The 23,449-nt window shown below is 34.9% G+C and overlaps 2 protein-coding genes and 2 long non-coding RNA genes across 7 annotated transcripts in view; 1 reads left to right on the forward strand and 3 right to left on the reverse strand.

Moving 5' to 3' along the window:
• LOC147843062 (uncharacterized) overlaps positions 1 to 23,449 on the reverse strand; it is an 812,539-nt gene that overhangs the window by 633,382 nt on the left and 155,708 nt on the right. The window lies entirely within an intron of this gene.
• On the reverse strand, positions 4,495 to 22,476 carry LOC147843069 (uncharacterized). 3 transcript variants are annotated; one of them, XM_087260737.1, is made up of 7 exons: positions 22,298 to 22,476; positions 21,801 to 21,959; positions 21,524 to 21,628; positions 20,991 to 21,379; positions 5,598 to 5,712; positions 5,318 to 5,425; positions 4,495 to 5,172 (listed from the first exon to the last, which is right to left on the reverse strand). In XM_087260737.1, the coding sequence occupies exons 1-7, from the start codon at positions 22,347 to 22,349 to the stop codon at positions 4,559 to 4,561; spliced, it is 1,542 nt and encodes a 513-aa protein (XP_087116863.1). In that variant the 5' UTR covers positions 22,350 to 22,476; the 3' UTR covers positions 4,495 to 4,558. The 3 variants fall into 3 exon arrangements, with proteins under 3 accessions (XP_087116863.1, XP_087116865.1, XP_087116864.1); XM_087260739.1 differs by lacking the exons at positions 20,991 to 21,379; positions 21,524 to 21,628; positions 21,801 to 21,959; positions 22,298 to 22,476 and adding an exon at positions 6,029 to 6,243 and having other exon boundaries at positions 5,598 to 5,735; XM_087260738.1 differs by lacking the exons at positions 20,991 to 21,379; positions 21,524 to 21,628; positions 21,801 to 21,959; positions 22,298 to 22,476 and adding an exon at positions 6,044 to 6,203 and having other exon boundaries at positions 5,598 to 5,735.
• On the reverse strand, positions 8,530 to 15,446 carry LOC147843070 (zinc-binding protein A33-like). 2 transcript variants are annotated; one of them, XM_087260736.1, is made up of 7 exons: positions 15,406 to 15,446; positions 11,489 to 12,010; positions 11,289 to 11,384; positions 10,984 to 11,217; positions 10,762 to 10,900; positions 10,579 to 10,605; positions 8,530 to 9,751 (listed from the first exon to the last, which is right to left on the reverse strand). In XM_087260736.1, exons 2-7 carry the CDS (start codon positions 11,750 to 11,752, stop codon positions 9,204 to 9,206), a joined length of 1,308 nt encoding a protein of 435 aa, XP_087116862.1. In that variant the 5' UTR covers positions 11,753 to 12,010; positions 15,406 to 15,446; the 3' UTR covers positions 8,530 to 9,203. The 2 variants fall into 2 exon arrangements, with proteins under 2 accessions (XP_087116862.1, XP_087116861.1); XM_087260735.1 differs by lacking the exon at positions 15,406 to 15,446 and having other exon boundaries at positions 11,489 to 12,210.
• On the forward strand, positions 12,207 to 15,052 carry LOC147843071 (uncharacterized). Its single transcript, XR_015495472.1, has 6 exons — positions 12,207 to 12,263; positions 12,589 to 12,695; positions 13,733 to 13,862; positions 14,038 to 14,123; positions 14,433 to 14,475; positions 14,573 to 15,052. It is a non-coding gene; the product is annotated as an uncharacterized LOC147843071 (long non-coding RNA).

Genomic DNA, 23,449 nt, shown 5'->3' on the forward strand with positions numbered 1-23,449 from the left:
CAGGTATGTTGATAAATGATTTGTCAGTTCAGTGTGCACATTTTTTTACATTTACACATTGGATACACAGTGTTTTATTTCCCTTATTGATCACAATGAATTAAGCAACCAATGCAATACCTAATTTTTTGTAAATAGTCAGAGTATTTAGGTAGCATACTTGTTTTTATTGTAAGACCTATTCGTCCTTTAAGTGAAAATCTGTTCATGCAAACCTTTTGATGCTGAACAAAAAGAAGCACAAACATACTTGCTCAAAGAACACACCTTTTTTAAAGCAGCTGAGACGAGAATGAACCCTACTGGTGCTGATCATTGTTTACATGATAACAAAAGAATACATTTAAAAATGATGCTGTTTGTTCAAACTACTAATTTAAAATGAGCTGAAACAACACAATTCTTGTGCGTTTTTGGGGACAACTTAATTGTTTTGTTCAATCCACTTAAATTTGTTAAAAATGAATAAATTAACTTAATTTCATCATGTTGTGCCAACACAAAATCGATTGTGTTTAACCCAGCATTTATTTTTAAAATTCTGGGTTCCACATAATCGATTTGTGTTGGGACAACATGATGAAATTAAGTTAATTTAAGTGGACTAAACATAAAATAATTAAGTTGTTTCCAAAAACGCACAAGAATTTTGTTGTTATAGCTCATTTTAAATAGATAGTTTGAACAAGCAGCAAAAGTTTTTTGAGTGTATGTTAAATCTTCATCACATTTTCTGCTGAGTATTTATATGTAACACTTCAAATGAATTTATTGTAAAATGTCTTTATGAAGTTTATGTCAGAGTTTTGGATGAATAGACTTCAGTGGAGGGACAGAAATCTGTCATTTATCATTAAAAATATCTTAATTTGTGATTCATTTGTTTTACCTTTAACTTTACATTGATTTATATTTTACCTTTGAAGAATTTTGGTTTGATTTTAATTAGTTTCCTGTTTTTGTATTGAAGTGCTGATTAACAGAAATCTTGTTTGTGTTCAAACAGTTGACATTAACTATAAAAGGTAACAATTTACAATAAGGTTCATTAGTTAATGCATTTACTAACATTAACTAATCATGAACAACACTTGTACAGCATTTATTAATCATAATTGAACATTTGCTAATGCATTATTAACATCCAAGTCCATGCTTGTCAACATTAGTTAATGCACCCTGAGTTAACATGAACTAACAATGAACAACTGTATTTTCATTAACTAACGTTAACTAACATGAACTAATACAGTGGTAAATGTATTGTTCACTGTTTGTTCATGTTAGTAAATGCAATAATTAACATTAACTAATGAACCTTATTGTAAAGTGTGACCCTATAAAAACAACTATTCAAACTTTATGCTGGTTTCCTTGAATTGACATTAAAAATGTATTATATTTTATTTTATTTTCAACAGGAGGTCGAACTTGAAGGCCACACAAATGAAATCATGAGGTTGTTGGTGATTCACAGCCCCACAGCAGAGAAGGAGCCAGCAGATGAGTGTTGTCATAATTGTTTAAATTGTTTGTGTTGTTAGGTTTAAATTGTTTAAATTATGCATGTTTTGGCATTATTAGACTTTTCTTTATTTTTCTGTGATTATGTAAGATTTATGTAACACTGTAATGCATTGTAACACTGTATTTTGCTTGAAATGTATCTCTATATTAATTATTCAAAATGTTTTTATACTATTTGTTCAATAAAAATGCAATTAATAGTATTTCCTGTGTCTTGACAATTTTACTAAACTTACCCTCTACAAAATAAGCATTATGTAATCATTTGTATTGGCTAATTAATTTATTATTAGTATTACGGTAGTAAGGAACTGTTGCTGCTAAAAGTAGAGTAAATGTTACTCAAGTTTAGAAGTAATTACTAATTAGAATTATTAGTTAGGTCTTACCTAATTTCTTCTGGTATGTTACCACTATTACATTTAGATACTATTTACCCAAATATTTGTGATAGAATCTACCCTAAAGAAGTGAGTGCAAACTGTTACCTCAATTTTATTAGGAAGATTCTATAGGTTGTGTTTTACAGTGCACGTTTTTAGATTTTACCACATTCTCACCCTGTTATTTACTTGTTTATTTGAACTTTTTTGGATTCTGTTTTTGTCTTACACACTTTCTGGAACTGTTCTTCACCGAACTTGAACCCCGTCATCGTGGTCAACTCCTCTTTTCGTCTCAAGTCCACTGACATGGCAAGCCACTGGATGAACTGGTTTTAGCAGGGAAGCCATCCGTATGGAGGTAAGTGGTCAGCTGGTGTGCAAGAATAGTAATGACGTCATATCGACCCGAAGCATTCATTTTAAACACAAAATGTAGCCATATGTAGCTCTGGCTACATAATTTGCAATCCCCAGAAATGTTTGTTTATTTGTCAGAGACAGTGTACATTTAATTAGCATTTCTGCAAATTCACCAGAATTAGCCAGAAGGCTATTTTTCATCTGTTTTCTCTGAACAACCTAAAAAACGATGCAAGAATTATTCATTCATTCATTTTCTTGTCGGCTTAGTCGCTTTATTAACCCGGGGTCGCCACAGTGGAATAACCACCAACTTATCCAGCACATTTTTTTACGCAGCGGATGCCCTACCAGCCGCAACCCATCTCTGGGAAACATCCACGCCCACATTCACACACACACTCATACACTATGGACAATTTTGCCTACCCAATTCACCTGTACTGCATGTCTTTGGACTGTGGGGGAAAACGGAGCACCAGGAGGAAACCCACGCAAACGCAGGAAGAACATTCAAACTCCACACAGAAACACCAACTGAGCCAAGGATCGAACCAACGACCCAGCGACCTTTTTGCTGTGAGGCGACAGCACTACCTACTGCGTCGCCCTGCAAGAATTATACAATCAATCAAACATAGCTAAGAAGAACTAAAATATACATAGTTATGTGGATGTTAATAAAAAAATTATATAATTACAAATTAAACTAAAACACAGACATTTTGTAATAGGGATACAGTAAAAATAGTTGAAACACATTTAAACAACAAATCATTAATATGGTAGGCACAAATGGAAACATGCTAGTTTCAATCTAATCAGAAAGATGACAGGTCTGATTCTCTATTAACCAGATTTTTAAATGTTTTTTGAACATATTAAAGGCGGTTAAATCTGTGATGCTGCCAGGGACAGAATTCCCCTCCTGTGCAGCTGTAACTGAAAAGGCACCCTGACCAAAAGTATTTTTCCGGAGTGGGACAATAGTCAATACGGGCTGCCCCTCGTGTTGCTCTGTGTGTGGTGTTCCTGATGTTTACAAACTGACTGAGAGGTGGGGATGACAGACCATGAATGATTTTATACATCAGACAAATGTTTGAATACTTAATGATATTTTCCCAGCTTAACAATTTATGTTTTTGTAAAATGTTACAATGATGACGTCTTAGAGGCTTTTTATCCAGTATTTTAATTGTCCGTTTGTAAAGTGACTCTGTGGGTTTTAGTGTTGTTTTGTTTGCCTGTGAACAGCTTCTTAGACAGTAGGTTATATGTGAAAAAAATCATTGAATGCATGAATATTTTTGCTACCTGAAGTGATAAATGTGACCTTTTGAACCGGAAATTAGAGATATTAAATTTAACACAGTTACATATCTTTTTAATTTGTGATTTAAAAGTTAATTTTGAGTCAATTTCAACCCCAAGATATATAAATTCAGATACAATTTGTATTTTGTGCCACATAGACGTCTGTTAGATTATTTGTTATGTTTGTTTTAGAAAAGAACATTGCAACTGATTTGTTTAATTCAGTTTTAAACAGGACCGGTTTAACCATTCTGAGACATTTAAAGTTGAATATCTGACACTTTGAGCACTGAAACTAGATGTGTAGAGATATAATACTGCAAGTCAATAAATATTGATGTATTTTTTTTTTATTTAATTTTGTGAAACATGTTGCATAGCAGGTGGTTTTTAATTACATTTTTCTTTTTGATAATTTAAATCAAATCATGTCTATTTATTATTTATAAATTTGAGAAATTATATTATATTTATTATAATTATATATATATATATATGAGCCACATCACACAAATAGCAGTGCGATGTGGCTGTATATCAGCACTGCTGGGAGGCGTGTGTTGTGCCTTAGTGTCCCACCAGTGACGATATACAGCCACATCACATTACTCATGTGATATTGCGTTAACACAACAGTTTGATGGCATAATTGTGTATATAAAAAAGATAATCAAATACAAAGAGTCAAAAAGCAGCAGCAAGTGCAGCACACAAATTCCTGCATAAAATGTCACTAAAATTGAATATTTAAACCTCAATTAAATACAATATGAGGATGTTGATTGTCATTTTTTATTCAAGTGGCTGAACATTAAACAAACACATATCACTATTTCACATCTATCAGGATAAAAAGGAGAGAAAGCGTGAAAATAAAACATGTGAAAAAATGACCAGGACAGTATTTGAGTTTTGCATTCAGTTTATTTAACATTGAACAAAAACAAGGAAAGTCAGCCCCCAGCCCTTTATAACACTTTATACAGTCCGTCACCCCCACACTGCAACAAAACAGTCTGTGCTTTAGCATGTAATGCTGACTTCACATAACACCCAACATACTCCTCTTCCTCCTTCAATATCTCCTCCCAATCCTTCTTGATCTTCTCGTCCTCTTTGTTCATCCACTCTAAATTCATTCTCTTACTTTTCCATCTCCTCCTCTGTCTTTCCTTCTTTGACCTCTTTTTCACAACCTTTTTCTTCTTCCCCTCCTTTATCGTCTCCTTCTGTTTCTTTCCATGACTTCTCCCCCTCCTCCATCTTTTGTTCTTCCACTTATCTTCCTGAATTTTCTTGTCCTCCTCCTCACTCATCTCCTCCTCCTCTTCCTCAATTATATTCTCCTCCTCCTGTATTATCTCCTCTTTCATTATCCTCCTCCTCCTTCTCTTCTTGATTTTCACCTCCTCCATCTCCTCTTCCTCTGTCTGCACCATCTTCTCCTCCACCTTAATTCTCTCCATTTCCTCCTCCTCCTCTTTTATTGTCTTTTTCTCTTTCACAGTTTTTTCCTTCATCTTTCTTTCCTCCTCTTCTTTCAAGTTCTCCTCTTCCTCCTTCATGATGTGTTCTTCAAAATCTGTTAAAATAGAAATGATTGCAGTTTACACATTCAGAGGATGTTAAATTCCAGACGAGGAGAAAATAACAATTTAGAATAACAATTTTATTAATAACATTAGTGACAAATTGATATTTATATAGACGTATATATGTTGATTTACCATCAGAACTTTGTTCTGTTGACATGGGGAGTGTTTTTTGCTCCTCCTCCAAGTTTTCTCCCTGATTTTTGTCCTCCTCCTCCACCACCATTATACTCTCCTCCACATCTGTTAAAAGAGAAATGATTGCAGTTTTCACATTGTCCACAGTCATTTTCATGCAGACGTTAAACTCTAAGACCAGGTAATAAAGTACAGTTTATTTAAAGCATTACAGTCTAAAATGTATCTAGAAGTAAATATGAGTTTTCATCATCATAACATGTATCTGTTGAATTACCCAGAGAGAGGCAGAACATTGATTTGAAGAAGGAAGCAATCCGGCTTCTTTTCTTTTTCCTCTCCTCCTTCTTTTTCTTCTCCTTCTCCTCCTTCACCTTCTTTTTCTCCTCCTTCTTTCTCTCCTCCTCCTCCAGACCTATTAAAAGAGAAATTCAAGAGTTCACACTTTGATATTGCTTGATAATATTAGCAGGTTTGGCATGCTGTCCCAGGAGAAAACCTTAAAATTACTTAAAAAAACTTAAAATTAATAAGGTGTTAGTTATTTTGAAGTTGTTCTACACTGGTTCAAAATATCACCTGACATTGATAGGCCGCACATGATTTAGTAAGTTACACTAATTGTAACCACAGCAAAAATACTTCTGTCTTAAACATTACCTAAAAATAAGTTTTTATGACAAACGTACTTTCATTCCCGCTCTCCACTCATTATTTACTCACCCTCAGGTGTTTCCTTCGTAGTTTTCTTTCTTCTAAACAGAAAGCAAGACATTTTTGATGAAAATTCGCTGTTTGTTGAAACTGAAATATCGACCGCCACTATCACAAACCAACAAAAGATTCTCTGAGCTGCACAGCCAAAAGTATTCCACTGGAACGCGTTCTAAATGACGTTCTACACATCATACTGTAACTATGGTAACAAGACACCGCAAACGCCTCGTAAATGAGTGAGAATGATAGCAAGTGACTTGAAAGCAAATATGGTTGATGAACAAATATTAACGAAATAAAGCGGTTTTAAGTGTTATTTGGATGAATTACTGTTCATTGTTTGGACTCTCAGCAGTAAATATTAAAACACACTGAACTGATTAAACTGAACTTGAAATTAAACTACACTACACTTTCAATTTACTATAATCTTCTATGTGAACCTGCTTTAACATAATATACTTTGTAAAAGCACTATTCAATTAAAGATTAATTGAATTGTATATATATATATATATATATATATATATATATATATATATATATATATATATATATATATATATATATATATATATATATATATAATGACGTTTAATAGAAATTGACATCCCTTGGCCCTGAAGTTCCAACGTCCTGATTTTAGCTTCATCTTTCTTATTTATGTACGTATGAATAAGACCTGAATTAGGTGTTTTAAAAATGGAAGTTGAGTTAAACTTTTCAGGTCCCCCTAGGACCACGTTTGGCACCTCTGGCATAGACTGTAGCCCAATGTAGTGATTAGGAAATACTCTTTATATGATGGATAACTAAAATGGCAAACTGGTTCAACAGGCAAACGGCAGAAACAGGGTAAAACCGTTCAATATGTGATTCCTCTTTTTCACCAGTAGAGGAGACTGTTGACCTGTTGGCCAATACTGGACACAATCAGTCCCACTTACAGTAGCCTAAATTTTGAAAACTGAACATTTTTTGGGCATTTTTTAAAGCTGTGAATCATGGAACTGTTTACGATTGTTAAACAAGTCCTAATGGTACAGCTTGACCTGTGACATTAAGCAGCCCCTTTCTGGTCAGGTCAAACTGTAATTGCCATGTGTTCTGAGTCACACAATTCCTCCTTGATTTTTATATGCACACATTTATTACAACTGTAATGCCAGTATAAACTACGAACATTTTTAATACACAAATTCCAGAAAGATATTATAATTAAAATACTTGTTCTAGAAGCTTCCTGTAAATCATAAATGACTCACCACAATGAATTAATTAGAGACTCTAAACCAGAGTTTTTCAAGATTTATATTTTTAATTTTTTAAGATATTGTCTCCTTTTTGTACAAAGATAAAAAGGTAAAGTAACATTTAAAATGACATAATTAAAAATACTGAGTGATAAGAAATGTTTCTTTTTGCATGCTCAGTATCATTTGAGCATTATTATTTAGCATTATTATTTAAAAAATGAAATAAAAATAATAATTCAGAAGATTTAAAAATCAAGTTCAGTTAATCACATGAATAAAATAAATATTTAATGATACATTTATTTGCATGGAGTTTTATCCAAAGCATGATGAATGTGACTGCAGTGTTTTCTTACACTGATAGTTGCAGGCTACATATGGCTATAAAATATCTTGGTATTAAATAATTATTCAATAAGACATTCTTTAATGAGGAAACACATACATTTTATTAATTATAAAACAGTATAGTATATGTCTTCATTATTCAACAAACAGCAGCTGCATACAGCACTGTATATATTCCTTTCAGATGAATATGTCTTTAAATGCTCCACTTTTGTAATTTATACATGGACTGAATAATATTTCATTGTAGACTGATGTATGTGGTGTAGTTGGAGTATTTAAACCAAGAATATAAAAATAAATGTCTTTACTTGTCTTTAATCTCCTCCTGTACAGGAGCATTGTAACTTCCTGTAACTCATATAACTTCCTATAACTTACACACAAAGCAAATACGGACCAAACACGTTCTAAACGGTCCATGAACCCATATTTACATACACATTACTGCAAGTAAAATACGGCAACTTACCTAGAAATGAATATCACAACTTTAAAAAGCCTCAGCACATATTGGTATTTTATTATTTGGTTGTTTTTAAAAGCATTAAACACATTAAAGTCTACTGAGAACCATTTTGTCTGAAACACATCAGACTTTGACCCTGTATCAGGTGTATTTAGGCTTTGTTTTAAGGAGATTAAATTAAAGCATATTTAATATCATTATAAATATGAATTCTTACTGTTTTCAGAACAACATGATATTGTAATACACAAACTCAAAGTTCACTGTTTTTTGTTGTTGTTGTTATAAAATTAATTATAATCATGGATTGTTGGAGTCCTAACTCTTTGAAGCAAGCTCAGTACAACAGCACAATAGCTAGTAAAGATTGAATCGTCTCCATATTGTGTACAAAACCTCAAATTAAAGTAATACTCACATTTATTCCACTGTTTTGTGTTCTGTAATTTTATTGAATTGTTTTGTAAGCTTACTGTATACCACAAACACACATACACATTATATACAATCTCACCGACTGAGATGTCTACAGTTTAGACTTAATAGCAACCTATAGTTACACATTAAATACACAAGCATCCATGTTGCAAGTACAACATGCTACACAGGTTATTGCAGGGGTGGGGAAACTCTGTCCTGGAGGGCCTATGTCCTGCAGAGTTTAACTGGGTTATTGCATGTGGAAAAAAGTCTTTATTAATCAATAATTTGCCGCTGTAATAATAATATGGCCACTGTTGTTCACTTGAGTTGGAATCATCAAAGCATTGTACAGTTTTCATAATTCACTAAAAATTGTAAGGAAAGGACCCAGGATTTTATTATTTCAGTCATGTGTGAATATTTTGCATCCTGGATTATTCCTAATGATTCAGTAAGTCTGCAATAATGTACAGGACACTGTCAAACTGCAAATGTTCACATTTTATGTTATGTAGAATTTAATAAGTAGAATTAAAAATATAAAAGTAGTAGTCTCCTGTGTCTAATGAGCAAATTAGATGTGAAATTTAATTCAGGAAATATTAATTTCTGATAAATAAGTCTAGCAATCCTTTGTTTTCAATGTGCATTTCATTTCCGGTCTATTTAATCATCCACTGCAGTTAACAGGTGAGATGTTCATTGATGCTGAATTTTTACAGATATCATTAGGAAAGGGGCAAAAATATGGGTAAAGTCTATTGATGAAAGACTGACCGGTGAAAGAGTAGATGTGAGATCTGGACTCCACATCATAGAATGAGACCAGACCGTCTTCATAATCCACAAACACACCGACCTTCTGTGGTTTCTCTCTTACAGACAGACGGACAGCTGGAGCAGCATAAGCCCAATATTCATTCTCATTCCTCAGACCCACAGCCCAGTATCCATCCTGAGGACCCACTGTGATTTTCCCCTTCCTGTTAATCAATTCTCTGGCCACTCCTAAAGTCCACTCTGTCTTTCCCTTCATCTGAACCTCAAAATAAAATCTCCCTGTCAGGAAGCCCTCTTTTCCCAGAACACAGATACACTTATCAAACCTTTCTAGGTTGTTTGGGACCTTTTGTTTAGTGTCCCCAGTGCTCACTTGCTTCCCGTCATCAGAGAGTATCAGTTTTTGATGAGCTGTATCGGGATCCAGAGTCACATCAACTGAAAAGGAGATCATAGAACATGAATCATATCTTCACAATGCAAATCTCCTAATACATTTGATAAGTTAACCCTCTATGGCATGGTTTTGCCCTCAGGCAACAAACCAGATTTTTGACCCACAAACAACTCACAAAAAAAAAAAAAAAAAAAAACTCTGATAATAAGTTTGTGACCAATGAATTTTGAGGTGGGTGTAGATTTTACCTGTCCATTGGGGGCAAAAGAGCCATTTTTGAGACCATAATCTGCTTGGGCACACTGCTAGCAGAATGTATGATAGATTTCACTTTTTAGCATGTTTAAATTTGATTATCTTTATGTTAAAATATGTGTGATATGCATGGATATGTAAAGAAGAAGTAAGAAATAAGAACCTAAGGATGGAAATGTCCAGAAATGTACAGTTATAAGCAAAATATAGATTTCGTGTTTTACTGTCAACTATTACTTACAGGAAATGGATGTTGAAACATTTTATAAAAACGAAGTTGAGCAGTGAGGCGCATTCCTTATGACAGCGAGCTTGAAGAGTCACAATAGCTGTTTCCATGCTAATTAAACTTGTAAAAAGCCCCAGTTCAGCACAGTTTTTCTTTAACCCTGATTAAACAAACCTGGGGAGGAGCTAGGGTCCCCCTAGGGGAGCTAGGGGGAGCACATTTTATCGTTGATTTATTATAAGGGACCCCCAAGCACGCAAAAATTAGTACGAAATATTTATTTCCTCCTGAAACAAAAAAATCACGCCATAGAGGGTTAAATGTAAAGTACTACTGTTCATGTATTGTTTACAGTATGAGCAAAGTGAAAATCAGACATTGTACCTGCATACTGCTGCATCCTCCTCAACACTGTAATGGTAAGTCAATCATAAAACACAATAATCTGATTTTAGGATTTTTGTGAACAAGATTTATATATGTGCATCATATGTATATATTTTATAATCTCTAACTCTAACAATTACTTGTCAAATTATATGGGTTCTGTATATGATAGTGACCTACCAGTTTTGCTGACTTTCTCATTCAGAGTTCCCTGCAGTTGAGTCAGAGCTCTCCTCAGAGTCTCCACGCTCACATCAGTGCTCATACTGGTTTCAGGCCAGTTCTTAATGTTTGGTGGGCTGCATATGGATGGGTAAATCTACAGCAGGAGAGAGAAGAAATCATTCAGCTGGAGGAGTGTGAGTGTTGTCCTGTGATGTGAGCAGACAGAGAGACACTGACCTCCAGGAGCTGGAGGTGATCCTCAGTGTGTAAGAGATGATCCAAATCAGAGTTTCTCATCTTCAGCTCGTTGATTTCCTGCTGCAGCTCTTGAATCAGCTCTTCATCCTGTTTCTCTGCTGCTTTCTGCTTCTCCTCCATCATCTCTAGCAGCTCGGCCTGACATCTCTCAATGGAGCGCTGCAGATCACTGAAGAGCTCAACAGTGGACGTTTTCTCTCTTGCTGTGCTTTCCTGGAAAATATTTTAGTTTAAAGAAGAAAAATTTAAACATTATCCATCAAATGTTGAACATTTCAACTTACCTTTCTGAGGTCTGCTGAGTGTTTGATGTCTTGAATCTTCTTGATTCTTTCATCAATCATCTGCTGCATGTCTCTCTGAGTCTTCATCATCTGAATCTATAGACAGACCGAAATATACCAATATTTTAATTCTCTGCATGAATTTTTCCATTTTCTGCCAAAACATCTTGTTACTGAAGTAAGCTGCTAGTAACTCATACCTTCTTCACTTTGATCTCCTCTTGTATAGGAACAGTGTTGTGAGTCTTGTGGTCTCCATCAGTGCAAAACACACAAACACACATCTGATCATCTCTACAGAACAGCTCCAGAGGTCTCTCGTGTTTCTGGCATATATAGTGTTTTATATTTATCACAGGCTCCATCAGTTTGTGTTTCATGAAGTTCAGGACCCTTTGATGAGGCTCCAGGTGAGTTTCACAGTAAGAAGTCTGACACACCAGACAGGACTTCAAGGCTTTCATCTTTCTCCCATCACAGATGTCACAGAGGACCTCAGATATTCGCAGGCTTAACCTTTGCTTAAAGCGTTGAGCAAACTCTCCAAGTCCAGGGTTGATCTTAAAACTGGGTTTGTCACTGAATCTTTCTCTGCACAATGGACATCTGCAGACCTGACTGTTCTCCCAGCTCTTGTTCAGGCAGCTCTTACAGAAGTGGTGTCCACATGGAGTGCTGACTGGATCAGTGAACACATCCAGACACACTGAACACTGAAGTTCCTTACACAGCAAATTCATCTGAGTTAAATTCTCGGTGTTGAAGCATTTCAGAGTAAAGTGTTGACGTTAAAGAGTTAGATTTTGATAAATGAATATAATAAGAGTTAGAATTGATTTTATTCAGTGCGAAATCAAGGAGTTATCTTTTCTACACTTGGTGGTGTTATTTTCAACATCCGGGAATTCATGCAGCCCCAGTCACTGAAGAATTTTCCAGACGCCATTTTCCATCTGAGGTTTAGAACAGCAACTGGTGAGTCAAACTACCTAAATGTTGGTATTTTACTGACTTTCTTTGAGGAAATACAGTTGTAAACATATTGTTAAGTTAATAACTTTAGAATGGAGTGACAATTTTAATCTTCTGCGGTTCATTCATGGTCGTTTGTGTATCTAACTTAGCTTAACTGCATTACTATTCACTTCTTTTCAAGAATGTTTTTATATATGCTCACACATACATAGTGCATAAAAACATCAAATGTACATGTTCAACGCATTTCTGTCACGCTTAATGCCATTTTGTGCGTTGTTACCCATCTGTAAAATAAAATCGACACTTCTCCTTTAATTCGAAGCAAACTAGCGAGGGAATCCCCGGAGCAGCCTAGCCTACTCTGCCCGGATGCTAACGGCAACACAGGACGGTTTCCATACGCTCTGGAGAGTTTCTAAAACATATCTGGTGAGTAAATGAACATATGCTTACTTGTAAAAGGCTTCCTGACTAAAACATACGATTTTTTTGTTATTCGTGTACGTTAATTTAGTTATTTTAAACACCGCGGCCCTTTTAAACTGGTTCATTCGTGGCCGTCCATATACCGTTAGTCCATAGACTCGCGTGATAACGTACGCTTGAATTATATTAAGTGTTGACAACCATTAAAGTCGGAATGTTAACATTAATGTCTTTAAATGACCGCGTTTGCACTTTCTCAGACATTTAAGGTTACAGAAGTCTCTCGGAAGTTGCGGGACTAACGTTAACGTTATCCCGCAAATGCACAGAGACTCCCAGATGCCCAAGTAGATGCCCGCAAATGAATGATAATCTCCCGGAAATCGCGCGTCTCCCGCCCGGTCATTAAACACTTTGCACACCCCTCTCCACCGCATCCCTCCCAGCTCTTCAGGTACGTCGCGCGCAAGTCACCCCCACCGCTCTTCAGGTACGTCGCGCGCAAGTCACCCCCACCGCTCTTCAGGTACGTCGCGCGCAAGTCACCCCCACCGCTCTTCAGGTACGTCGCGCGCAACTCATCCTATTGCTCTTCAGGTACTCATCTCTCCCGCTACCTCCCGCAAATCAACTCTGTATCCCCCGAAAATGACTTTTCCCAACTCGGGATGTCTGACGTTAGTAAGTTAGGCTATTTATGTAGTCAGGAACATCTTAGTCAAGCTTTTTCTCCCGCATGATATTGTGCTTAAAACTATAGGCTAAACTTAGCATGCACTGTACACAACATTTTCTTTTTATTAAAGACAATTTAGTGCGTTGTAAACAGCCACCTGTCTGTAAAATGAATCAACTGATTCATATTTGAGCAGCCTAATGATGATACAGGTTTCATTTGTAGATTTGTTATCAATAATCAACATCTGAATCAAAAGATATCTGAAAAAGTGTGAGGCATACTTTGTGATGTTCATCTCTCCTTTTTATCTGAAGGTTATGCATATGTGTTAGATACTAATTTTTTGTTGTTTTTTTAACAGCCACAGTTCTCTATACAATAACACAAGACCCTGTGACGGTGGCTAATTAGAGATGGATGGTGTATTTCCAGAGTTGGTGAAATGACCAAGCACACCTTCTTGGTCATATGTGGTAATAATAATAATGAAGGTATGTTTGATAAAGTTCTGTATTTGTTTCACATAAGCTGAGAGGGTATTAGAGCATTAGAGAATAACAAATGACATGAAGGCGATAAGTTTTGTATTGTGGGTGAACTGTTACTTAAATAATGTTTTGCTCTTTACTTTGCACTTTTCCTCTTCTGCTTATCCTAATATTTTAGATTATATTTGGACCTGAAACATCTGCTAGACTCCAGGAAAGGTGGCGTCAATACTGGACCTGAAAGGGCCTAACAAGTTGAATCTGGTAAAGAAACATGCACACGCGCACACACGCACGCACGCACACGCTTACAGAAAACTGTTGTTTATGAAGTTTATGAATATTTTTTTACACTGTGGCCAATATTTTGGGGAAGTCAGCATCACTAAATGATATAAAAGATTTTAAGCTCCTCTAAATTTTGCTCCAAGTGTTGTGTTAAATTCAGGATTCTGGACAGACAGCTGCCTGTTTTTCCAGTTCTAGTCATAGTGGTTAACCTAATTGTTTTTGGAGATCCAACAGTGATGTATGTGTTTTTTCTACTTTTCCATATCCTGTCACCTCAAACAGCTGGGAGAGTCAAGTTGTGGATCATCATGAAGATTTTCAAAAGGTGAGTTTAGATTTCTTGAATGTTTTATTTACTTTAAATGTTCTTTTAAATATATCATAGAATTTGATTGCAATTTGTTTTCAAACATTTTTCTTAGCCATGCTGGAGTCTTGAAGAGTTCTTAGATGAGCATCACCCTATATCCGTGCATCAGGAACCACCAGACGAGCGATCAGCAGCTGCTACATCGTCATGGATAAAAAGGTCATCCTGTGGCTGGGTAGCACTTCATTCACAGGACATGCTTGATGAGATTTCCTAGCTCCAGTTTGTTTTCACACAAGTTTCCAGCATTTATACCTTCATTTAAACTGCTGTGTTTGATATGGAGGACCAAGGAAACACCCGAAGTGAAAGATTTGCACACCAAGTTGTTTAAAATGTAATTTTACAAGAAAACTATGAGTTCAGAAGAAAACTATGAGTTCAGAGAAAACTATGAGTGACGCTATATTGAACTTTCAAATTGCTCTGATAACACATCAAGTTTGGACCAAAGGACTGAAACAGCCTTTTTGAGCACTGGTCATACATATTTTGTTGATACTGTCTGTACTAATAAAACATTTAAAGCATATTTGACATTGTTGCATTTTAAAAACTGAATGAATTGTTGAAGTGGTGAATGTTTTCAAATAAAATATTTTTTCTTTTGTAATTTACAGTCTATTTTACCTTTTTACCATATTTACACTCAAGAGAGTTGAATAAAATAACAATATATTGTAGTAAAAAAATTACTACCAGGCGGTGTTAAATATAGTTACATTTTTAACTCTGCCCAGAGTTAAAATTAACCCTTACTTCGGTGTCAATGTGCCAACCCTTTTGAAAGTGTTGATTTAACTCTGTTTTGAGTGGACCCCATGAGACACTTTCAAAGTGTTGAAATTAACACCCATAGAGTTGTTTTGGGTCCCCATATTTTGCTGTGTAAACAGATGACCCCTAGAGGATGACAGAGCTGGAGAGAAACAATGAAATCAGAGATTTAGACACACAGAATCAAAAAAATTCACACAAATTCACTTTTTACACATTTTGTCATCTCTATTTTCTCCAAATTCTATAAACAATACTCCCAAATAAGAATGTTAAAGATGTTTGTTTTAAATCTTTGCAAATTATTGAAAAATATCAAGTACATAAATATTCACAGCCTTTGCCTAGACCAGGGGTGGCCAACCCTGTTCCTGGAGAGCCACCTTCCAGCAGATTTCAGTTGCAACCCATATCAAACACACCTGCCTGTAATTATCATGTGGTGTTCAGGTCCTAATTAATTGGTTCAGGTGTGTTTGATATGGGTTGCAACTGAAATCTACAGGAAAGTGGCTCTCCAGGAACAGGGTTGGCCATCTCTGGCCTAGACCTTCAAAATTGACCTCAGGTGCTCCTGTCTCCAATGATCATACTTATATATATTATATATATAATATATATGTTTATATATATATATATATGTTAAATACAATATATGTAATACAATCCAATTAGCTGAAATAATAAAAGAAAAATTACCTAATTTTACCTAATTTTTTGTAAATAGTCAGAGTATTTAGGTAGCATACTTGTTTTTATTGTAAGACCTATTCGTCCTTCAAGTGAAAATCTGTTCATGCAAACCTTTTGATGCTGAACAAAAAGAAGCACAAACATACTTGCTCAAAGAACACACCTTTTTTAAAGCAGCTGAGACGAGAATGAACCCTACTGGTGCTGATCATTGTTTACATGATAACAAAAGAATACATTTAAAAATGATGCTGTTTGTTCAAACTACTAATTTAAAATGAGCTGAAACAACACAATTCTTGTGCGTTTTCGGGGACAACTTAATTGTTTTGTTCAATCCACTTAAATTTGTTAAAAATGAATAAATTAACTTAATTTCATCATGTTGTCCCAACACAAAATCGATTGTGTTTAACCCAGCATTTATTTTTAAAATTCTGGGTTCCACATAATCGATTTGTGTTGGGACAACATGATGAAATTAAGTTAATTTAAGTGGACTAAACATAAAATAATTAAGTTGTTTCCAAAAACGCACAAGGATTTTGTTGTTATAGCTCATTTTAAATAGATAGTTTGAACAAGCAGCAAAAGTTTTTTGAGTGTATGTTAAATCTTCATCACATTTTCTGCTGAGTATTTATATGTAACACTTCAAATGAATTTATTGTAAAATGTCTTTATGAAGTTTATGTCAGAGTTTTGGATGAATAGACTTCAGTGGAGGGACAGAAATCTGTCATTTATCATTAAAAATATCTTAAGTTGTCATTCATTTGTTTTACCTTTAACTTTACATTGATTTATATTTTACCTTTGAAGAATTTTGGTTTGATTTTAATTAGTTTCCTGTTTTTGTATTGAAGTGCTGATTAACAGAAATCTTGTTTGTGTTCAAACAGTTGACATTAACTATAAAAGGTAACAATTTACAATAAGGTTCATTAGTTAATGCATTTACTAACATTAACTAATCATGAACAACACTTGTACAGCATTTATTAATCATAATTGAACATTTGCTAATGCATTATTAACATCCAAGTCCATGCTTGTCAACATTAGTTAATGCACCATGAGTTAACATGAACTAACAATGAACAACTGTATTTCCATTAACTAACGTTAACTAACATGAACTAATACAGTGGTAAATGTATTGTTCACTGTTTGTTCATGTTAGTAAATGCAATAATTAACATTAACTAATGGACCTTATTGTAAAGTGTGACCCTATAAAAACAACTATTCAAACTTTATGCTGGTTTCCTTGAATTGACATTAAAAATGTATTATATTTTATTTTATTTTCAACAGGAGGTCGAACTTGAAGGCCACACAAATGAAATCATGAGGTTGTTGGTGATTCACAGCCCCACAGCAGAGAAGGACCCAGCAGATGAGTGTTGTCATAATTGTTTAAATTGTTTGTGTTGTTAGGTTTAAATTGTTTAAATTATGCATGTTTTGGCATTATTAGACTTTTCTTTATTTTTCTGTGATTATGTAAGATTTATGTAACACTGTAATGCATTGTAACACTGTATTTTGCTTGAAATGTATCTCTATATTAATTATTCAAAATGTTTTTATATTATTTGTTCAATAAAAATGCAATTAATAGTATTTCCTGTGTCTTGACAATTTTACTAAACTTACCCTCTACAAAATAAGCATTATGTAATCATTTGTATTGGCTAATTAATTTATTATTAGTATTATGGTAGTGAGGAACTGTTGCTGCTAAAAGTAGAGTAAATGTTACTCAAGTTTAGAAGTAATTACTAATTAGAATTATTAGTTAGGTCTTACCTAATTTCTTCTGGTATGTTACCACTATTACATTTAGATACTATTTACCCAAATATTTGTGATAGAATCTACCCTAAAGAAGTGAGTGCAAACTGTTACCTCAATTTTATTAGGAAGATTCTATACGTTGTGTTTTACAGTGCACGTTTTTAGATTTTACCACATTCTCACCCTGTTATTTACTTGTTTATTTTAACTTTTTTGGATTCTGTTTTTGTCTTACACACTTTCTGGAACTGTTCTTCACCGAACTTGAACCCCGTCATCGTGGTCAACTCCTCTTTTCATCTCAAGTCCACTGACATGGCAAGCCACTGGATGAACTGGTTTTAGCAGGGAAGCCATCCGTATGGAGGTAAGTGGTCAGCTGGTGTGCAAGAATAGTAATGACGTCATATCGCCCCGAAGCATTCATTTTAAACACAAAATGTAGCCATATGTAGCTCTGGCTACATAATTTGCAATCCCCAGAAATGTTTGTTTATTTGTCAGAGACAGTGTACATTTAATTAGCATTTTTGCAAATTCACCAGAATTAGCCAGAATATATATATAATTATATATATATAATATATATAAGTATGATCATTGGAGACAGGAGCACCTGAGGTCAATTTTGAAGGTCTAGGCCAGAGATGGCCAACCCTGTTCCTGGAGAGCCACTTTCCTGTAGATTTCAGTTGCAACCCATATCAAACACACCTGAACCAATTAATTAGGACCTGAACACATCACATGATAATTACAGGCAGGTGTGTTTGATATGGGTTGCAACTGAAATCTGCTGGAAGGTGGCTCTCCAGGAACAGGGTTGGCCACCCCTGGTCTAGGCAAAGGCTGTGAATATTTATGTACTTGATATTTTTCATCTGTTTTCTCTGAACAACCTAAAAAACGATGCAAGAATCATTCATTCATTCATTTTCTTGTCGGCTTAGTCGCTTTATTAACCCGGGGTCGCCACAGTGGAATAACCACCAACTTATCCAGCACATTCTTTTACGCAGCGGATGCCCTTCCAGCCGCAACCCATCTCTGGGAAACATCCACACCCACATTCACACACACACTCATACACTATGGACAATTTTGCCTACCCAATTCACCTGTACTGCATGTCTTTGGACTGTGGGGGAAAACGGAGCACCAGGAGGAAACCCACGCAAACGCAGGAAGAACATGCAAACTCCACACAGAAACACCAACTGAGCCAAGGATCGAACCAACGACCCAGCGACCTTTTTGCTGTGAGGCGACAGCACTACCTACTGCGCCACTACGTCGCCCTGCAAGAATTATACAATCAATCAAACATAGCTAAGAAGAACTAAAATATACATAGTTATGTAGATGTTAATAAAAAAATTATATAATTACAAATTAAACTAAAACACAGACATTTTGTAATAGGGATACAGTAAAAATAGTTGAAACACATTTAAACAACAAATCATTAAGATGGTAGGCACAAATGGAAACATGCTAGTTTCAATCTAATCAGAATGATGACAGGTCTGATTCTCTATTAACCAGATTTTGAAATGTTTTTTGAACATATTAAAGGGGGTTAAATCTGTGATGCTGCCAGGGACAGAATTCCCCTCCTGTGCAGCTGTAACTGAAAAGGCACCCTGACCAAAGGTATTTTTCCGGAGTGGGACAATACAGTCAATACTGGCTGCCCCTCGTGTTGCTCTGTGTGTGGTGTTCCTGATGTTTACAAACTGACTGAGAGGTGGGGATGACAGACCATGAATGATTTTATACATCAGACAAATGTTTGAATACTTAATGATATTTTCCCAGCTTAACAATTTATGTTTTTGTAAAATGTTACAATGATGACGTCTTAGAGGCTTTTTATCCAGTATTTTAATTGTCCGTTTGTAAAGTGACTCTGTGGGTTTTAGTGTTGTTTTGTTTGCCTATGAACAGCTTCTTAGACAGTAGGTTATATGTGGAAAAAAATCATTGAATGTATGAATATTTTTGCTGCCTGCAGTGATAAATGTGACCTTTTGAACCGGAAATTAGAGATATTAAATTTAACACAGTTACATATCTTTTTAATTTGTGATTTAAAAGTTAATTTTGAGTCAATTTCAACCCCAAGATATATAAATTCAGATACAATTTGTATTTTGTGCCACATAGACGTCTGTTAGATTATTTGTTATGTTTGTTTTAGAAAAGAACATTGCAACTGATTTGTTTAATTCAGTTTTAAACAGGACCGGTTTAACCATTCTGAGACATTTCAAGTTGAATATCTGACACTTTGAGCACTGAAACTAGATGTGTAGAGATAAAATACTGCAAGTCAATAAATATTGATGTATTTTTTTTTTATTTAATTTTGTGAAACATGTTGCATAGCAGGAGGTTTTTAATTACATTTTTCTTTTTGATAATTTAAATCAAATCATGTCTATTTATTATTTATAAAATTGAGAAATTATATTATATATATTATAATTATATATATATATGAGCCACATCACACAAATAGCAGTGCGATGTGGCTGTATATCAGCACTGCTGGGAGGCGTGTGTTGTGCCTTAGTGTCCCACCAGTGACGATATACAGCCACATCACATTACTCATGTGATATTACGTTAACACAACAGTTTGATGGCATAATCGTGTATATAAAAAAGATAATCAAATACAAAGAGTCAAAAAGCAGCAGCAAGTGCAGCACACAAATTCCTGCATAAAATGTCACTAAAATTGAATATTTAAACCTCAATTAAATACAATATGAGGATGTTGATTGTCATTTTTTATTCAAGTGGCTGAACATTAAACAAACACATATTACTATTTCACCTCTATCAGAATAAATAGGAGAGAAAGCGTGAAAATAAAACATGTGAAAAAATGACAAGGACAGTATTTGAGTTTTGCATTCAGTTTATTTAACATTGAACAAAAACAAGGAAAGTCAGCCCCCAGCCCTTTATAACACTTTATACAGTCCGTCACCCCCACACTGCAACAAAACAGTCTGTGCTTTAGCATGTAATGCTGACTTCACATAACACCCAACATACTCCTCTTCCTCCTTCAATATCTCCTCCCAGTCCTTCTTGATCTTCTCGTCCTCTTTGTTCATCCACTCTAAATTCATTCTCTTACTTTTCCATCTCCTCCTCTGTCTTTCCTTCTTTGACCTCTTTTTCACAACTTTTTTCTTCTTCCCCTCCTTTATCGTCTCCTTCTGTTTCTTTCCATGACTTCTCCCCCTCCTCCGTCTCTTGTTCCTCCACTTCTCTTCCTGAATTTTCTTGTCCTCCTCCTCACTCATCTCCTCCTCCTCCTCTTCCTCAATTATATTCTCCTCCTCCTGTATTATCTCCTCTTTCATTATCCTCCTCCTCCTTCTCTTCTTGATTTTCACCTCCTCCATCTCCTCTTCCTCTGTCTGCACCATCTTCTCCTCCACCTTAATTCTCTTTATTTCCTCCTCCTCCTCTTTTATTGTCTCTTTCTCTTTCAGAGTTTTTTCCTTCATCTTTCTTTCCTCCTCTTCTTTCAAGTTCTCCTCTTCCTCCTTCATGATCTCCTCTTCGTTATCTGTTAAAATAGAAATGATTGCAGTTTACACATTCAGAGGATGTTAAATTCCAGATGAGGAGAAAATAACAATTTAGAATAACAATTTTATTATAACATTAGTGACAAATTGATATATATATAGACGTATATATGTTGATTTACCATCAGAACTTTGTTCTGTTGACATGGGGAGTGTTTTTTGCTCCTCCTCCAAGTTTTCTCCCTGATTTTTGTCCTCCTCCACCACCATTATACTCTCCTCCACATCTGTTAAAAGAGAAATGATTGCAGTTTACACATTGTCCACAGTCATTTTCATGCAGACATTAAACTCTAAGACCAGGTAATAAAGTACAGTTTATTTAAAGCATTACAGTCTAAAATGTATCTAGAAGTAAATATGAGTTTTCATCATCATAGCATGTTTCTGTTGAATTACCCAGAGAGAGGCAGAACATTGATTTGAAGAAGGAAGCAATCCGGCTTCTTTTCTTTTTCCTCTCCTCCTTCTTTTTCTTTTCCTTCTCCTCCTTCTCTTTCTTTTTCTCCTCCTTTTTCTTCTCCTCCTCCCTCTCCTTCTTTCTCTCCTCCTCCAGACCTAAATGAGAAATTCAAGAGTTCACACTTAGATATTGCTTGATAATAATAGCAGGTTTGGCATGCTGTCCCTGGAGAGAACCTTAAAATTACTTAAAATTAAAAAAATTAAAATAAGAAAATTACTTAAAAAACTTAAAATTAATAAGGTGTTAGTTATTTTGAAGTTGTTCTACACTGGTTCAAAATATCACCTTACATTGATAGGCCGCACATGAGTTAGTAAGTTACACTAATTGTAACAACAGCAAAAATACTTCTGTCTTAAACATTACCTAAAAATAAGTTTTTATGATAAACAGTACTTTCATTCCCGCTCTCCACTCATTATTTACTCACCCTCAGGTGTTTCCTTCGTAGTTTTCTTTCTTCTAAACAGAAAGCAAGACATTTTTGATGAAAATTCGCTGTTTGTTGAAACTGAAATATCGACCGCAACTATTACAAACCAACAAAAGATTCTCTGAGCTGCACAGCCAAAAGTATTCCACTGGAACGCGTTCTAAATGACGTTCTACACATCATACTGTAACTATGGTAACAGGACACCGCAAACGCCTCGTAAATGAGTGAGAATGATAGCAAGTGACATGAAAGCAATGGTTGATGAACAAATATTAACGAAATAAAGCGGTTTTAAGTGTTATTTGGATGAATTACTGTTCATTGTTTGGACTCTCAGCAGTAAATATTAAAACACACTGAACTGATTAAACTGAACTTGAAATTAAACTACACTACACTTTCAATTTACTATAATCTTCTATGTGAACCTGCTTTAACATAATATACTTTGTAAAAGCACTATTCAATTAAAGATGAATTGAATTGTTATATATATATATATATATATATATATATATATATATATATATATATATATATATATATAGGCTAATATATATATATATATATATATATATATATATATATATATATATATATATATATATATATATATATATATATAATAACGTTTAATAGAAATTGACATCCCTTGGCCCTGAAGTTCCAACGTCCTGATTTTAGCTTCATCTTTCTTATATATGTACGTATGAATAAGAACTGAATTAGGTGTTTTAAAAATGGAAGTTGATTTAAACTTTTCAGGTCCCCCTAGGACCACGTTTGGCACCTCTGGCATAGACTGTAGCCCAATGTAGTGATTAGGAAATACTCTTTATATGATGGATAACTAAAATGGCAAACTGGTTCAACAGGCAAACGGCAGAAACAGGGTAAAACCGTTCAATATGTGATTCCTCTTTTTCACCAGTAGAGGAGACTGTTGACCCGTTGGCCAATACTGGACACAATCAGTCCCACTTACAGTAGCCTAAATTTTGAAAACTGAACATTTTTTGGGCATTTTTTAAAGCTGTGAATCATGGAACTGTTTACGATTGTTAAACAAGTCCTAATGGTACAACATGATCTGTGACATTAAGCAGCCCCTTTCTGGTCAGGACAAACTGTAATTGCCATGTGTTC

Source organism: Danio rerio, chromosome 7 (genome assembly GCF_052040795.2).
Source record: "Danio rerio strain M-AB ecotype USA chromosome 7, GRCz13ab, whole genome shotgun sequence".
Taxonomy (NCBI): Eukaryota; Metazoa; Chordata; class Actinopteri; order Cypriniformes; family Danionidae; genus Danio; species Danio rerio.

Coding starts and splice junctions, on each gene's coding strand:
- LOC147843070 (XM_087260735.1), bottom strand. CDS start 12,028: ATGAATTTGCTGTGTAAGGAACTTCAGTGTTCAGTGTGTCTGGATGTG. Junction 11,218..11,288: donor ACTCAGCAGACCTCAGAAAG/GTAAGTTGAAAT, acceptor AATATTTTCCAG/GAAAGCACAGCAAGAGAGAA. Junction 10,901..10,983: donor ATCACCTCCAGCTCCTGGAG/GTCAGTGTCTCT, acceptor CTCCTGCTGTAG/ATTTACCCATCCATATGCAG.
- LOC147843069 (XM_087260737.1), bottom strand. CDS start 22,349: ATGTCTTGCTTTCTGTTTAGAAGAAAGAAAACTACGAAGGAAACACCT. Junction 21,960..22,297: donor TACGAAGGAAACACCTGAGG/GTGAGTAAATAA, acceptor TTTCTCATTTAG/GTCTGGAGGAGGAGAGAAAG. Junction 5,426..5,597: donor AATGTTCTGCCTCTCTCTGG/GTAATTCAACAG, acceptor CTCTTTTAACAG/ATGTGGAGGAGAGTATAATG.